This window comes from Oryzias latipes, chromosome 19, assembly GCF_002234675.1.
Source record: "Oryzias latipes chromosome 19, ASM223467v1".
In the NCBI taxonomy this organism is placed as follows: Eukaryota; Metazoa; Chordata; class Actinopteri; order Beloniformes; family Adrianichthyidae; genus Oryzias; species Oryzias latipes.
Window position 1 is genome coordinate 7,126,192 of NC_019877.2, and position 16,483 is coordinate 7,142,674.

The window sequence follows — 16,483 nt, forward strand, 5'->3', positions numbered from 1 at the left end:
TAGATTGATGTAACAATTACTTTTTGGAAACACAATTTGCTAGTACTGCTTACTTTCTTAACCCCATATAAACTTATACCACTCGATCAATACAAGGGTAGTGTTGCAGTGTGTGTGTGCTGAGCGGGGTGCGAGCCACGAGAGAGAAGGGGAGGGGCGAGTGCAGGTGCAGATGGGGGGGGGGGGGTGAGCACGGAGCAGAGGTGTGTGCGTGGTATATATTGTGTGTTCGGAGGACGGAGCACTTAGTTAAATAAAGAGAAGGTGTCATTCCCAGAATAACTGTTTTGGAGTCGTTCTTAATCCGCTCTGGAGGTTGAGGGTTTCGACGGGAAGTGAACCCGGAAGGAGAATTCCCTTCGGCCCTGAAGGAAATCTCCCCTGCGCTTCTGACCACGGTCGGAAAGACGAGAGAAAAGAAAGGAGAAGTCTTCGCGCAGCGAAAGGTTCAACAGTAGACAAAAGTTCACTTTTAAAAACACAATTGCATGTATTAATATTAAACTGACCAACGTTTGCAAGAGGGGGAGGTTAACAAAAAAGTCCTCTAAACATTACCGACGTTAAAGGCATTTTCCCCCAGATTGGTTCTGTACACTATGCAGCATTTCATGCATTTACACCAGGAATAACACTTCAAAAACACCTAAATATCGCCATTTTTTATTTCACACCTTACTCTATTTAGAAAGTTATGCATATGCGTATGTCAGCTGGCGACAAATACGCAGACCTCTTTCTTTTTCACGGTTGCCATGGTGACTCGTGATATCTGCGCTCCATTGATAATGGCTTCCTATAGTGGCGGTGCGCACGCTCACCTCCGAATCAGTCCACTCAGAGTTGATTGATCTAACTCGGATCAGCTTCTCTGAAACAGAAAACTCAGAGTTGTTAATCTCCCGATTGACCAACTCAGAGTTCAAGTTCAACCTCAGAGTTGGTTGAACCTCCTTTCTGAAACAGGCCCCTGTTTAATTGAGTTTAGTCGTCTGCTCTGCTGCGTGGCGTTCACTTGCTGCTCTGTATGCTCACTTTCACTTTAATCTTGTAAAAGTTTGTTTTTTTTCTCGTAAATTTACGAGTTTTTTTCTCGTAAATGTAATCTAGAATCTCATAATTTGACTTTTTTTTTGGTGGCCCTAAAACATTGTCGTAATAAATAGATGTAATACTGCTAGAAATCAAGTGTGATCTATAAGATTGTAATATGTTTGGAAGGTAAACATAATTGGTTCATATTAAACAAACAACCTCACTTTTCAAGTTTTTTCAGTGTTTAGGATTAGATTAGTTCGTATTTGAGTTTTAATCCTGAAGTACACACCTGCAGAAGCTTAACACCTCTTTGTTCTACTGACTGGATCTCCCTCTGCAGCGAACACCATCGTCTTCACTGTGGGAGCAGTCGGTCCGTCCGGGATCCCGTGATGACATCCAGAGGGGGGGGTCTCTGATCCTTCACAGTGGACGTCGTCCAGGAAAATCAGCCCGGCGCCTTTGCCAAAGAACTCATCTGTGACGACCTCTGCATGACCCCTGGAAGTGCAGAACAACTTCAAGTCTGCTTAGATATTTGTACACAGGAAAAACTTGGTCATAAGAAAGTAAAGTAATCTTATCAAGGAAGTTTTTTTATTGGCTAGAATTTTCTTCTTAAAATTTAATTCTTGGAAAGACATTTTTTCTTACCAAGTTGTCAGATTATTTTGTGGCTTTTTTCATTTTTACTTGAATAATGTTTGACTTTTTGTTGCGTATGGTTTGAAATCAGCATTCGAGGCTCCAGAAAAGTTAGGATCAGGAAAAATCATTGAAAAAGAAGTATTTGTGTACTGTATATGTTGGCATTACATTTTTTTAATTATATTTAAGAACACTAAGTTTCAACGTTTTCAGGTATTTTATAGAGTTTATTTATAAGTTTAGTATTTAAAAATGTGGTGATATAAAGATCACTTTTCATATTTTTTTTACATCTACTTTTGATTTTATGTTTATGATCATAGTTTATAGACACAAAGCTGTTATTTTTACTATTGCATATCTACAAACAAAAACATGCAGCAACATGGGATGATTATTGATGCCCAAGAGATATATTTAGAGGTTTGTCTGTGCGTACCTGTGTAAGGGCTGCAGGAGACCGCGGCGTCCTCCATGTGGTCACCGTTGTGCTGCTCCCAGTCGCCATGGGAACACTGATCCAGAAGGATCTCATTGCCGGTACTCTTCACAGCATCCAGCAGGATCGGTACTGAACCTTGACCGACATGAGCCCACGACCAGGCCTTTGCTGTACCGCTACAAGACACAAAACCTGACAAACCTCCACCGCTTCTTCCTGTGTTCAGAGAAATGAAAAACGGTCCCAGGTCAAGAGAAAAAGATACTCATTCAACAAATATTTCATCCTTTATTTACCTCAGTATTGCATGAAACAACAATACAAGCAAATCAAATATGAAACGGTTTGTGTGTACTATAAAAATAGGTACAATTATCAACCTATTTCAATGAAAGATGCCTAAATGAGTCGGTTCTGAGTCTGAGATTCAAACATCACATGACCCTTCATCTCGTTGGGAAGACAGTTCTTGCTTTACTGCACAACAGGAATCAAAATTTGAACACAAGTTTTTTACTGAAGGTCACATTATCCTGTATCTGTGTGTTATAATGCCCTGCTTTATCATCTTTAATTCTAATTAAAACACTATTTTGTTATTAAAAAGAAATTCATTCATCTTCTATTTCGTTTTTCCCTTTCGGGGTCACGGGGCTGCTGGAGCCTATCCTGGCCACTTGTGGGTGAAGGTAGGGGACACCCTGGACAGGTCGCCAGTCTGTCACAGGGTAGATTGTCCACAATCACACACCCATGCACTCTCACATTCACACCCAGGGACAATTTAGGTTGACCAATGAACCTATGAAGCATGAAACGGGGGAGGAAGCCAGAGTCCCCAGAGAAAGCCCCCGCATGCACGGGGAGAACATGCAAACTCAACACAGAAAGGTTCCCCATTGATGTTTTTTGGTCCAGGACCCCCAGGGGTGACTTGAACTGGGGGCCTTCTTGCTGTGAGGCAAGAGCGCTAACCACTGCGCCACCACAAAGCCATAAAATAAATGTTAAGGACAAAATATTATTTCACAAATGATTTCTACTCAAAAAAAATATAGAATTTTGCCTTTCATCCCATTTGTAGGGATGTTGTCGTCTTGACCAGCGCTCACAAATCCTTCTTTAATCTGACAACAAGGACAGGAAATTACACAATTAGTCTCTGGGTGATCTCTTCCTCCTTCATTAACATTTCTGATCAGATCAATTCTATTCCTTTTAAAAATATATATACTGTAACACATTAGTTCCACCTTCATGTTTTATCTGTGTAGATCATCATAAAGCAGGAAGGACTTTTTCCTTCTGTATTTTATTTAGTTTTAAATCACTAAAATAACAAACTGTTACATAGAAAAGTTGTTCAATGTGTAGAAATTGGAAATCTCTCTTTATGTCAAAGTTTTTTAATAAAAACCTGCTCTGAAAAACCCTGACATACATTTTCAATTTCATTTGAGCTTTTTGTAAAAAAGTAGCGGAGAAAAAGCAAAGTTTGTCAGATATGACATTTTAGAGGAGTCTTAATTAAACACTTAAATTGGAGATTTTACAATAAAACAGCTTCTTTCATGGTGCCTATTGTTAAGATAATAACATTTTATTTAAAATTATTAAAGACTTTTTTCCAAAAATAAGTAGCTAATTTTACAACGCGTGGTGTATTTAAAACAAGTTTAGCTTTAGTGCACATAGAAACATATATTTATTACTTTAAATATGTTAATTAATGCTTACAATTTTATTTAAAAAAGATTTATTTGCAAGACAAGATTTGGAAAGATTTTATTAAAAAGTTAATGTTAAAAATTATGCTTAAAAATAAAATATGTGCCTTAATAAAGACATTACCAAGTCTTACCAAAAATTTTATTTTAAGAAGAAAATTCTAGTCAATAAGACCAACTTTTTTAATCTATTTATATACCCAGGCATTGTCCCACCAAAGTGGGGTAGCCTAGACAGGGCACACATTCTTAACTCCCTCCTTCTCTTCCCCACACCCTCCTCCTCCAGTGTGTGTGTGTGTGTGTGTGTGACTGGTCTAAGCCACACCACACTGTCAGCTGCACACTCCAGTGTGGGCACCTCCACAGCAGGGCCTCAGCCAAGGCTGGTTTCCCCTTGCCGCTTCATTAGACCAGACCTCTGCCACACCCATCCATTCATTCATACACAAACTCTCTCCATCCATCCCTGTCCTGAGCAGCCTCTCTCCCCTGCACCACAGTCATCCCTCTAGCATTTAGCGCTCTTTTTACACCCTCTGTCCATCCCATTCGCGGTCTTCCTCTCATTCTCACTCCACTCACATCAGATTTGTTTACCTTTTTCACCAATCGCTCCCTTTCCATTCTTTCAACATGTCCAAACCATCCCAGTGCAATCCAAATCTTTTTAAACGATTATTATTTTGGTCCTGAAAAACTTCCTTGATAAGATTACTTTATTATTTTAACGTTTTTCCCGCGTACAAATATCTAAGCAGACTTGAAGTTGTTCTGCACTTCCAGGGGTCATGCAGAGGTCGTCACAGATGAGTTATCTGGCAAAGGAAACAGGCTGATTCTCCTGGACGACATCCACTGTGAAGGATCAGAGACCCCCCCTCTGGATGTCGTCACGGGATCCCGGGACGGACCGACTGCTCCCACAGTGAAGACGTTGGGATTCGCTGCAGAGGGAGGGCCCCTCTCTGGGGCAGAACATCCAGGGCTGCAGACGCAGGGGTGAAGTGTGACGCTAAACCCCACAAGGTGGCAGTGAAGACCAAGCCTGAGGAGCTGAGCTGTGGGTTAAGGAAGATGGTGGAGGGCCAGAGGAGGAGCCATGAAGAGGAAAGCACGATTTGCAATCAAATACGGAAAAACTGGCAGTTTGGTAATCAATTATGCATATTTTCTAATATTTAAAGTCTTTAACTTTCAAAGCCAAACAAGAATGTCTAAATAGCTCTTCCCCCTGGACTACGTGGTCTTGACAGGTGTCAGCGGGGCTTCAGTCTCAGAGGGAGGGCGAGGGGCCCCTCTGCAGCGGCATGCTGATCAGCCCCTGCTGGGCGCTGACATCTGCGTTCTGCCTCGGCGGGTAAATCCCACACTTCCTTCTGTATCAGTTATGGGAAAAAGCTGCTCACTCAGACTCAGCTCCTTATTTATTTATTTTTAACCCTAACCTCGTCCTGCAGGTTTGGCAGCGATCCCACCATCCATGTGGTGAGTCGGGGTGTCGGAGCAAACGCTGACACCCGAGCAGCTGGTGCTTGACAGGAAGTTCAAGGGGCAGAGCGGCGATCACGACCTGATATTGCTGAAGCTGCCCAGCACCAAGGGTCTGACCTTTGACCCCAACACCAACGCAGCCTGTCTTCCCGGTACTGATGGGGCAGAAGGGAACCTACCTGCTTATTGTGTTGTCATGGTTACACTGGATGGGCAGGACCAGGTAAGAATATGAATATTTAGTGGAAAACAACAAATTCATTTTTATTTTCATTTTCTTTAAACTGATTATTAATTAAAAAAATCACCAAGATAAAGTTCAAAACTATTGAAATGAGTTTCTTGCAGAAAAATGTCAAAAAAATTGTTTTTAATAATAAAACATTTGTCTAAAAGCGCCTTGCAGAACACGCAAGGAGACTACAAATGGCAATAAAACAATGAAATCACAACATCTTAACAATAAATACGTTAAAACCATTAATAAAATCAGATAGAAGATGAAAAAATGTGATCAGGGAAAGATTTAAACAGAATTAAAATGAACCGATTTAAAATGAACCGATTTAAAATGAATGGCTCCACCATACGGAGCAGAGGGACGGGAAGAAGAAGAGCAGCAGGTCAGGGTGGAGGTGCAGCTGCTGGGGGAGAATTCTCCAGAGTCCAGATCAGAGGAGTTTCTACCAAAGTATGAAGAGAGAAATCAATGAGTTCTAGAGCTAGAGGAGACATCACATGATTGCTCATGGGAGGAGACAATGAGTTATATCACTACAGTAGACACGGCCGCTTTGGAAGCCTGGCCGATGGTGGCCGAGCGCGACCCCATCTTGGTGAGGTCGACGGCGCCCACATGACGATGATTTCTATAGACTTTGGTGGCATCTAAGTAGCTTTTGTATAATTTATATATATTTTTGTTTATATATATATATTTATACATTTATATATACATATATTTAATATAAATGTATATCATTTATATTTATATATATATATATACATCATTTGTTGTTGTTTAATAAGAGAAACAGGCAGCCTTAAAAGCTTAAACTTTAATGAAAAATGCATAGTTGCAGGACTTTTCACAAAAAAAATGTTATACAAAGAATTTTTTAAAATAAATTTTAAACATGTAGAAGTTTTAAACCTCTTTGACATGTAATTTAAATTATTTAGAAAAGCCCAACAATAAGTCAATAGGAAGTCAATAATAATAAATAACAACAATATATACATAATTCAATAATTATAATAACGAATAAATGACCAATAATAATAAATAGTATTTCAACAATAATAATAAATGATAAGTATAAATCAATAATTAAAAATAAAGTCAACAAGTCTAAAAGTCAATAACAAATTTACCCTTAAAAAAAATAAAATTAAGAAAAACAATAGATTTACTGGTTCATGTGAGTGATTAATTTGTGTAACACAGATGGGATGGTGTCGGGTTTCAAGCAGTCTGGCCTCTTATCAAAATCTGTTTCCATAAAATGTTTTGAACATAGTCAGACTGTGTTGCTAGTTGGTACCACAGTGATCCATCTGAGTTAGCTCTGTTGATAGCTAAGATCCACTTTGTCCTAAAGTCTGAGTCCATTGGAAACCTGCAAGAAAAGTTCAGTCACTGAGTTGACTCACTATTGATTTATTTGTTATTAATATTAGTATTGACTTATTATTGAGTTATTCTTGGGCTTTTCTACATAATTTAAATTACATGTCAAAGAGATCTAAGACTTCTAAATGTTTATAAATTATTTTTAAATATTCTTTGCATAACATTTTTTTCTAAGAAGTCCTGCAACTATGCATTTTTCATTAAAGTTTAAGCTTTTAAGTCTGACTGTTTCTCTTATTTAACAACAAAAACAAATTGTATGTGTATATAAAATATATTATGTAAGTAATTATATATAAAAGCTACCTAGATGCCACCAAAGGCTATAGAAATCATTGTCATGTGGACGCCGACGGCCTCACCAAGATGTCTTTGCGCTCGGCCAGGCTTCCCAAGCGGCGTGTCTCCTCTGTTGATAGAACTCATTGAGATAAATCCACAAAAACAGAAATTGTAAGACCCTTTTTTTCCTCGGTTCTCAGGAGGATGTTACACTCAAAAAGTTGATTTCAAATGATAAAGGCTCCATAAAGAGCTCATCTGTGACAGTTTGGATTGACCTTCACTGCACATACATACAGGAAGTGACACGTCTGCACCGACAGGGTTTCCTGTTTCCTTTACGATTCTTAATGACCAATCAGTGTCATACTCTGAATGTCAGAATCCAGCTTCTGCTCAGATGAACATCACTCACCAGATTTATCAGCGGCCCCCCCGAGAATTCTTCCTAAAAGAAAACAGGGAGAAGCTGCAGTCAGTAAGTTCTGAACGATCCTCACAGACACGCTGACCAAACCACAGTGGGAGCTCACAGTAGTGAAGGCGCTGTGGACGATGGCATTGTAGTCCCCATGCGGCCTTCTGTGGCTTACAATGCCCAGTGTAACACTGTATTTGAATGCTGGAGGATTGCAAACAGCGATGATGGTCTGGCCGCACAGCTGTGGAGCTGCAGAGTTGCAGGATGGGCAGGGGAATCTGTGGAAGACGATGAAGACAATGCAGATCTGAGCAGATCCTAGACACAGCTGCCACTCCCTCAGTAAAGCCCAGAACATCACCAGAGACAAACATGTTAGGACGAATTGACATTCTAGTAACCTCTGGAACACACGTACAAACACCACTGCTGGCATTATGACATCCACAATGTCTGTAACATCCCTGTTCCAGCAGATCAAGGGCTGACTGGGGTGGGGGTTGACAATCTATGAGAGCAGTGGAAACAAATCCATTTCCCTGTTGATCAAAATGGATAGCTATTATTAGACTTATTTATTATAGTTAATATTATCTTATTATACTCTGAATGTCAGAATCCAGCTTCTGCTCAGATGAACATCACTCACCAGATTTATCAGCGGCTCCCCCGAGAATCCTCCCTAAAAGAAAACAGGGAGAAGCTGCAGTCAGTAAGTTCTGAACGATCCTCACAGACACGCTGACCAAACCACAGTGGGAGCTCGCAGTAGTGATGGCGCTGTGCTGTATCACATCGGTCTTAATATTAACGATGCCATGTGTTACAGTTCCCTTTAAACGCGTAGGGTTCCCAACGGCCAGGACCGACTCCCCTGGCCGTGCAGCAGCAGCTGCAAGGCGCTGTGCTGAATGACGTTGGCTCTTACCCACTTTCTTCTGATCACTACTCAGCCCATGACTGTATGAGAGAATTGGACTTAGTGACCCCTCCCTTTGCATTCCAAACAGGAAGTACCTGTTGGTCACAGCAAGCCAAAACCCCATAGATTTTTAAAAGGAAATAAACAGCTGTTATTCAGTTGTTCTATTGGTCTGAATAACTAACCATTCTTACTCTGATGTCTTTTTTGTTCTATAATGTTCTTTATGATCCTTATTTTGTTCTCATGCCTCTCTCATCTTTGAAGTGGGAGAACTTTTGGGGGCTGACTAAATACTTTGAATATGACAACTGCAATGAGCAAAGTTGATTTGATTTTTCTCGTGTTTTGGGTAGTGCCTTCAGACAACCAAAGCTGTGAACTGACTCTAAATAAAGTGGTGGGTTAAAAAGAAGGAAAGGGGAAAAGGGAGAGGAAGAGGAAGGAGAGGAAGAGGACAAAGAGGAAGCACATTCTCACCGATGAATTAATGTGGATTAGGGCGATATCGGCCTCATCCATAGGTTTGATGGTGGCATCAAATCTATCTCCACTTCTCAGCTCCACCTGGAAAACGGTGAGGACACAATCAGACCTATTTCCTGTTCTTCAAAATATGACGACTTGAAGTTCTAGTAAAACTACGTTGCTGTGCTCACCTGCACTCTGCAGCTCTCCCAGACAATGTGGGCATTGGTGATTATATCACCATCATCCGTGACTATGAACCCAGTCCGTGTCAGCCAAGCCTCCCTCCTGAAGAATAGAGATCTAAAGAGAGACAGAGGTGACAACATATTTAAGGGGCATATAGCATGCAATTCTTAAGCCTACATGCATATATATGAGAATATATTTCCTTTGTTACACTAAAGAACGATTTTGAAAATAAAAAGTTAGTTATTTCCGCAGCTCCATTTTTGCATATGTGTGTCAATCCGCTCAGAGAACAGGTTTTAGAGGAATACTCAGAAATGCTTGAATGGATCAAAATACCGACTTGGGGCTGTTTTTGAAGAGGAATTAACATGATGTTACACTCAAAGTTGATTTCAAATTATAAAGGCTCCATAAGGAGCTCATCTGTGTCTCTGAAAGTACTAGTATACTTCTGTTAACACATCATCAGAGACTTAGCATAGAGATCAATCATTTAAAATCAATGTTTACATGACGCATTTTTATTCTGATCTTCATTGCGATTACTTTTGTCCAGGTAAACGCAGCTGAGGCTTCAACATCCCATCACTACAGCCAGCCTTCAGCTCAGTGAACAGAGGTTCAGGCACTTACCTCCAGAAACATAATATGGACACCACTGCTGGTGTTGTGGCATCCACGATATCTGGGATTACATCTATGCATGCATGCAGCTCTGCTGACTGGTGGGTTGGGGTGTTGGGCAATCTATGAGAGCAATGGAAAGACGTCCATTTTCCTATTGTTTATAATGTATAGCTATTATTACACTTGTTTTTTACACTTCATATTATCTTATTATACTCTGAATGTCAGAATCCAGCTTCTGCTCAGATGAGCATCATCATGAACCTTGTTGTGCTCACTATTCCCTGGGTAACGGTCCCTTTCAAGGCGGGAGGGTTCCCAAAGGCCAGGACCGACTCACCTGGCCCAACAGCTGCAGAGCTGCCAAAGTGCAGGATGGGCAGCTTCATCTGTGGGAGGACGATGAAGACGATGCAGATCTGAAGAAAGCAGACACACAGCAGCCATAAACACAACTTTGTTTCTTTTTGCATATAGGTTTAATGTTATTGTTCTTACAAAGTGAATGACCCTTTATTTAATTTTTCTAGTCTCTAGCATCAGGAATGTTTAAGATTTTAATATGGTATTAACGTTTAACATATTTAGCTTATTTTGTCACAGTTTTTCGCAGTGGGGGAGGGGGTTTGAACATTTTTCCTTCCCCAAATGGGGAGAACAAGAGAAAAATTTGGGAACTGGCGTAATATTTGGCAAATGCACGGTGGGGGGGCCCACCAGACTCATTGAAGACCAGAGCATGGACCCCACCATCAGGGAGGAGCAGTTAGTGTTTGATAAGCTCTGTAGGCAGGACAGAGATTTCTGAGTTTCTGTTCAATTTGAAATTAAAAACAATAACAAGTCCACAGCTGTGTTTCATCATTGTACTAACTAAACGGATTGCATTGTTTTGAAAACAATAGCTGGAAAAAACTATTCTAAAGAAATGAGACCAACTACATTTCTCCCCCCCCCCCCCCATGATTCAAACCGCCCACTGAGAATCCCGCGAATTTGAAATGGAGACTGCAAACTAAGCTAGCAGATCGGGAGAAGCTAATCACCCCCCCCCCCCCCATATAGGGTGTTCCCTCATTTATCTCAAAATAGGTGAAATCTGTAAAGTAGGATTAGCACCGTTTTAAGACTGTAAAACTTTTTTACTACAAGCACTTTTTCCCCAAGACAGGACATGAATATTTTCTCTCTAACCTCTCAAAGTTAAAATCTCCACAGAAAAATAAGTTCAGCATTATATAGAATGAAAACACAGACATTCTTGAAATCGAAGATTTATGTAAACCTGACAAACCTAAGAAGCATTCTGTGCAGGAGACGCGGCACGGAGAATGATTGACAGCAGACTGAGACAGAGAAGTGTGCTGATCAAAGAATGCCGCCCTTTAAGCTAGGAACGGTATGGAAAAGCTAAATAATGTCAAGCTTTTCACATTTTCCTTCAATTTCGGTCTCCACACCGCGGAATTTATCTAGCAAAAAAGAAATCCACAAAGTGACGATGAATTCTCCCTGCAACGCGAATCATTGGAACTAACTGCGTTTACCGCTGAATCTGCTGCCTGCGGCCTCAAACACACCGGGCGCGCATAGACTTAACTTTGATGACCACGATAAAAGTGGACTAAAACGCTCTTCGCCGTGAAAACTAACAACATTTATAGTAAATATGACGTCTCCCACTTCCCTAAATTAAGTTCTTACAGTGAATTCAACCTACCTTTTAAAAGATCCTCCAGCCAGCAGGTGCTTGCAGCTTCTCCAAAATGGCTGACTGCAACGTTTCTCCTCCTGGAATGCTTCTAACGGGGTTTACCAGTCCAAAATTAAGGGGCAAAGGCCAAACCAGAATTGTTTCATGTTTAGTCAACATGATTTCAATTTATAAATCTAACACTGCTAGAAATTAAGTGTTATTTTCAAGATTGTAATATGTTTTGAAGGTAAACATAATTTGTTCATATTAAACAAACGTGCTTACTATTTGTAAATGAACAAGCCCACTTTTCCCATTGTTTTTAGGGCAGTCGCAGTACGTCCAGCCGATGGCACCTGAGCTCTGTTGGAAGAACCACCATGGGTTGGACTCCCGGTCCGGTTTTCTGCAGTAGCTGTGGTCCCCAGACTCTGACCCAGGTACTGCATGACGTAATGTGGAAACTCGGTCCACTTCAGACAAGGGGGTGCCTGAGTCCGTCTGAGACAGTGTGCCGTTAGTACCCCAACTCTGTGAAGCCCTCAGAGCAGGACAGGGGCACTACAGAGAGGTAGAGAAGGATGGATGGATGAATTTAGTCAGTGTGAACAGAGAAAACTGGAGTGGAACTAGTATTCCAATCGCATGATCTCCATCTTTGCTTTTAATCTGAATATAAAAACTGACAGGAGGGATTTCGATCCAACATCCAGCGGGACCCCGTCTGATGCTACAGTCCCACTCATCCACAGCCGGAATGACAGCCAACGGCTGCTAATGTAACTCTGTGGGGAGCAGATATGGAAGGTAATCTTCTCCACTGAAGGAAGAAAGTGAGGAAAGCTTACACTGACAGAGGGAAAATGCTGACATCAAAGTGTAGAAATAGGTTATAAACTGCAGGTTTAGCACAGGAGCTCTAATACAATTCAAATCAGTCATATTTTTACTTTTATTTGGCATTTAATGAACAGATTTTTAAGATGTTAAAATCACATCTATCAAAAAATATTTATCCTTTGTTGTCTTTACTCCTTTACAACTTCTAAAACCTTGTTTGGTTTGCACGAGAGTACACCAAAGCCAAATTCCTTGTATATCAATCAATCAATCAATCAATCAATCAATCAATCAATCAATCAATCAATCAATCAATCAATCAAACTTTATTTATAAAGCACTTTTCATATAAAAGTATAACACAAAGCGCTTTACATTAAAACAAAACAAAATAAATGATATAAAAACAAGCATGAAAATTAAAATAAACAAGCACTAAAATAAATAAATAACAATAAAAATAGAGCCCCCCTCCCTGTACCTACACAACCGCCCACTTCTTTCACATCTCCCACCCCCTAACTAATGGGGAAAGATAATGAGAAATGACAAATAAGAAATAGGCTGGGCACAAAAACAAGATGTCAGAAACCCTAATAATTGGAGCCTCCCCCTCTGTGAACAGCCGCATAACCAGCCAAATGCAGCATCACAGGCGGGGACCGCTCCACCACAGCTAAGCAGTGATGCAGGTCCCCATCCAGAGCTGCAGTGGCTGAACAGCAGCCGACCCAGAGGGAGAGGATCCAGCTGAGGAGGCATCGGAAAATAAAAAAATAAAATAAAAAAGGAGACTGAAAAGTAAACATTGAAAAACTGAAAATCAACAAATAAAGACAACTAATTTATATTTATTAAAGTAAAATTTTTTGATAATTAAGATAACCATAGGATGACTTCTTTGACTGACAGGCTTTTTGACTGACAGACACAGTAGTTATTGTAAATTTTCAATACATCAAAACAGTTTACACCCCACTAAAGCCATCGTATCCCATCAGCCCATTGCTTGAGTTTATTCATGAGTAGCTTCAAATTCACAGTAAGTTAATTATGACCCCAGTGTGTAGTACAAAGAGCCTACCTCCGTATGCAAGGCTATTACTACCACCTGATTGCTAACGCAAAACAAACCCAAATGAAAAACCTAAATGAACATTTAAAAAGGGAGCTGGTAAACACATCAGCTCTCTTTAAACTCATTGGATCAGAATTTTGACAGTCAGCAAAACAATGATCAGGGTGAAGACAGATGTCATCTATCCTGGAGCACTGCTGCTCTGGATCCTTCCTGTAAAAGGGAAACAGGACAACAAAGAAGTTTAGTCAAGCTCCTCCTTATCTACGATAGTAAGGTGATCAAGGTGTTCTACCTAAGCTACGTGGCTTCAGATGAAGTGGTCCAACTGAGATGGCTGAAGAGTCATGATAGGACAAGTCCCTCCTGAAACGCGTGGGGTGACCAGGATAACAATGCTGCAGGAAGAAAGTGTTTAGTTTCTCAGCAGCAGAATGCATACCGTCTCTCTTTGACAGGTTTTACTTACAGCTGTGCAGTTGTTGTGTCTCAACAGACACAAGTGGACATTACAGTGAATGAAAATGGATGAGAAGTTGGTAAACGTGAACATACTGAAGGAGAAACGAGCCACAGTGGAGATGCCATTCTGTACCAGCTCAACTGTACCGTCATCTGGATTAGGACATCTGTTAGATGAAACAGTTATAGAAGGGTCCAGAGCTATGAAGATTAGATGTTAGGAACTTGTGAACATAGAAGAGATCTTACTCATTAGTAATGAGATCCCAGCAGACAGAGTAGTCTCCAGTGTTGACTGGTGTCGCCCAACATGAGTCAAGAATGGTGGCAAGTTGGTGTTGATCCACCCCTTCAGTCTGCACCTCCACATAAAGCTTCTCATCTACTTCTATGTCTGTTTCACTTGTAAAGGGAAAGTGAAAGTCTGGATCCATATAGGAGGTCATCCTTATGTTATAAGAACTACTGCCAGCTGGAAGCTTCTTCTTCAATAGACTGTAAAAGAGACAATTAAGATCTTTGGAGTGATTAGGGAAACTCAATGGTCAAAAACATATTTCTTTTTTTAGGCAAGACATGCATTTTTATTACACATTTATAGGAAAACTGAGTGGTCCTCAATAGAATTAAAGTTCAAATTATTACAAAGCACAAAGAGAAAAACGGCTGTGGGTCAGAGTGCAGGTGACAGGCGCTGAATGGACCACTGGTGTTGGTGATGATGCTGCAGAGTTCAGAGTATTCTTGTGAAAAACGACAGTGTCCATCTTCATTTATTTCATCAGTGGATCCACATCTGGAGAAAAATTACAGATGTATAGTCTGATCCAGCACCAATAAAACACTGTATGATGGTATGATGCTTGTGCTCAGAAGCTCACCCTGGCTGACTGGTTGGTGACGTCCAGCTGTGTCCAAACTCAGTGTCATTTTGGGCGAGTGTGCCACTCGGTTTCACTTTATCATCTGAAGGATCTCCGTTGAAGTTCCCACACATCCCACTGACTTTGTTCTGATAGTGCTGACTCATTCTGACCAATAGAGTACTCTGGCCATCAAATTGGACAATAACCTCAGCTGGATTAAAGACTACAAAGCCTCCCTGTGTTGACACTTGAGCTATGGCTCCTACAGTTGTGAGAAGAGACACATCAGATCCATCTATCTGGAAGAGGAGAGTTCAACAGAGTTAAAGAAGATAAAACGAGTAAAGCAGTGCAGCTGCACAGTGGCTGAAGCGCGTAGCATCGGCCAAAATGCTCTCTGCAAAACGGGTCCAAGTTCTGCAGAACCTCACAGCAATAGATTCTGGTTAAGCGACCTGATGGACTAGACCAGGGGTCGGCAATCCAAAATGTTGAAAGAGCCAAATCGGACCAAAAAAACAAATATGTCTGGAGCCGCAAAATATTAAAAGCCCTATTTAAGCCTTATAATGAAGGCAACACATGCAATATCTAAATTAGCTATATTAGCCTACTATCAAAATGACTAAGTTGCTACAAATACATAATGAGCATTAATAATTAAATGTTTATTTGCCCTGCAGTGCATTCTGCGGAGAACGACGCGTCACGTGACTGCTTTACAAGTTTAACTTGATTACAATATTAATGAATTATGTTTCATTGCTTTGATAAAATTAACAAAAATGAAATAAAGAAATCCGATTTCTGATGTCATTTTTATTTTGAGGAACAAAAACAACAACAAAATGGAACGTGCATAACGTGCACCTCTCTGGGAACTAAACAAGAAAGTGCAATAAAATGCAGCCCGCGTTTAAGAAAAACACCAGCCTTTTGAAAAGGTAAAGTATAAAAAATCAAATTAATAAAGTTAAGTTTGATTTCTGTGCCAAGCAAGTCAGTGAAAAAACGCCAACGTTGTGGCGATGACCGTCACTAGTTTACTTCTGCGTGTGAGAGAGTGTGGCTGCAGCGGTGCAGTGAAGACTGTCATGTAAACAAAGAATCTTAGCCACATTAAAGAAACTCTCCTGCATCCTCTTATGCTACCTCATCATCACACTTTGTTTCTGGAAAGAAGGATTTTTGTTCTCTCGGCGTGGCGGGGGGGCTGCTCTCCTGGTTGGGCTGGGGCGGCGCTCTCTTTCCCTCCGTGCCTCCCTGCTCTCTGGCTCTGGGGGCCTTGCGGCGGCCCTGCTGGCCCTGGCCTGGGTGGCGGGCTTGGTCGCCCGGGCGGCGGTTGTTCCCTGCCGGTTCCCGTGTGGCGTTGGGGGGATTCCGGCTGCCGCTGCTGGTGCGGTGGGGGTCTTGGGGTGGGGATGGCTGGGCACTCTCCCTCCTTCTTTTCACGTTCCACCATCCATTTTAGAAGAACATAAACACTCACCTGAGCACAGGTGTTAGCTCACCTTTGCACTAACAGTTTGCATGACTGAATGACTGAAATATTTCACACTAGTTGGTTTTAAGGCATAAGTATGCGTGTGAACACTATCTGTTTTGTGTACATGTCGACAGGTGGACATTTTTGCAACTAGCAGGTGT

General features: G+C 41.0%; 1 protein-coding gene and 2 long non-coding RNA genes across 8 annotated transcripts; 1 reads left to right on the forward strand and 2 right to left on the reverse strand.

Annotated features, from left to right (window-relative positions):
* Positions 1–4,737: 4,737 nt before the first annotated feature.
* On the forward strand, positions 4,738–9,051 carry LOC110013780. The gene is made up of 3 exons (XR_002872073.1): positions 4,738–5,008; positions 5,081–5,572; positions 8,964–9,051. It is a non-coding gene; the product is annotated as an uncharacterized LOC110013780 (long non-coding RNA).
* LOC110013779 lies at positions 5,703–12,724 on the reverse strand. 6 transcript variants are annotated; one of them, XR_002872068.1, is made up of 10 exons: positions 11,615–12,723; positions 10,235–10,313; positions 9,267–10,014; positions 9,088–9,174; positions 8,335–8,367; positions 8,104–8,224; positions 7,798–7,963; positions 7,680–7,712; positions 7,345–7,391; positions 6,677–6,968 (listed from the first exon to the last, which is right to left on the reverse strand). It is a non-coding gene; the product is annotated as an uncharacterized LOC110013779 (long non-coding RNA). The 6 variants fall into 6 exon arrangements; XR_002872067.1 differs by having other exon boundaries at positions 7,289–7,391; XR_002872066.1 differs by lacking the exons at positions 6,677–6,968; positions 7,345–7,391 and adding an exon at positions 5,703–6,032 and having other exon boundaries at positions 11,615–12,721.
* Positions 12,725–13,243: 519 nt separating this feature from the next.
* Positions 13,244–15,355, reverse strand: LOC101168091 (uromodulin-like). The gene is made up of 5 exons (XM_020700298.2): positions 14,852–15,355; positions 14,220–14,766; positions 13,978–14,137; positions 13,804–13,906; positions 13,244–13,721 (listed from the first exon to the last, which is right to left on the reverse strand). The coding sequence occupies exons 2-5, from the start codon at positions 14,414–14,416 to the stop codon at positions 13,690–13,692; spliced, it is 492 nt and encodes a 163-aa protein (XP_020555957.2). The 5' UTR covers positions 14,417–14,766; positions 14,852–15,355; the 3' UTR covers positions 13,244–13,689.
* Between the last annotated feature and the right edge of the window lie 1,128 nt (positions 15,356–16,483).

Bases quoted from the DNA above. Each gene is read 5' to 3' on its own strand.
- LOC101168091 (XM_020700298.2), bottom strand. From the start codon at position 14,416: ATGACCTCCTATATGGATCCAGACTTTCACTTTCCCTTTACAAGTGAA. The intron at 14,138-14,219 runs GTAAGATCTCTT...TTCATCTAACAG, and splicing joins TGGGATCTCATTACTAATGA to ATGTCCTAATCCAGATGACG. The intron at 13,907-13,977 runs GTAAGTAAAACC...TTCTTCCTGCAG, and splicing joins GACACAACAACTGCACAGCT to CATTGTTATCCTGGTCACCC.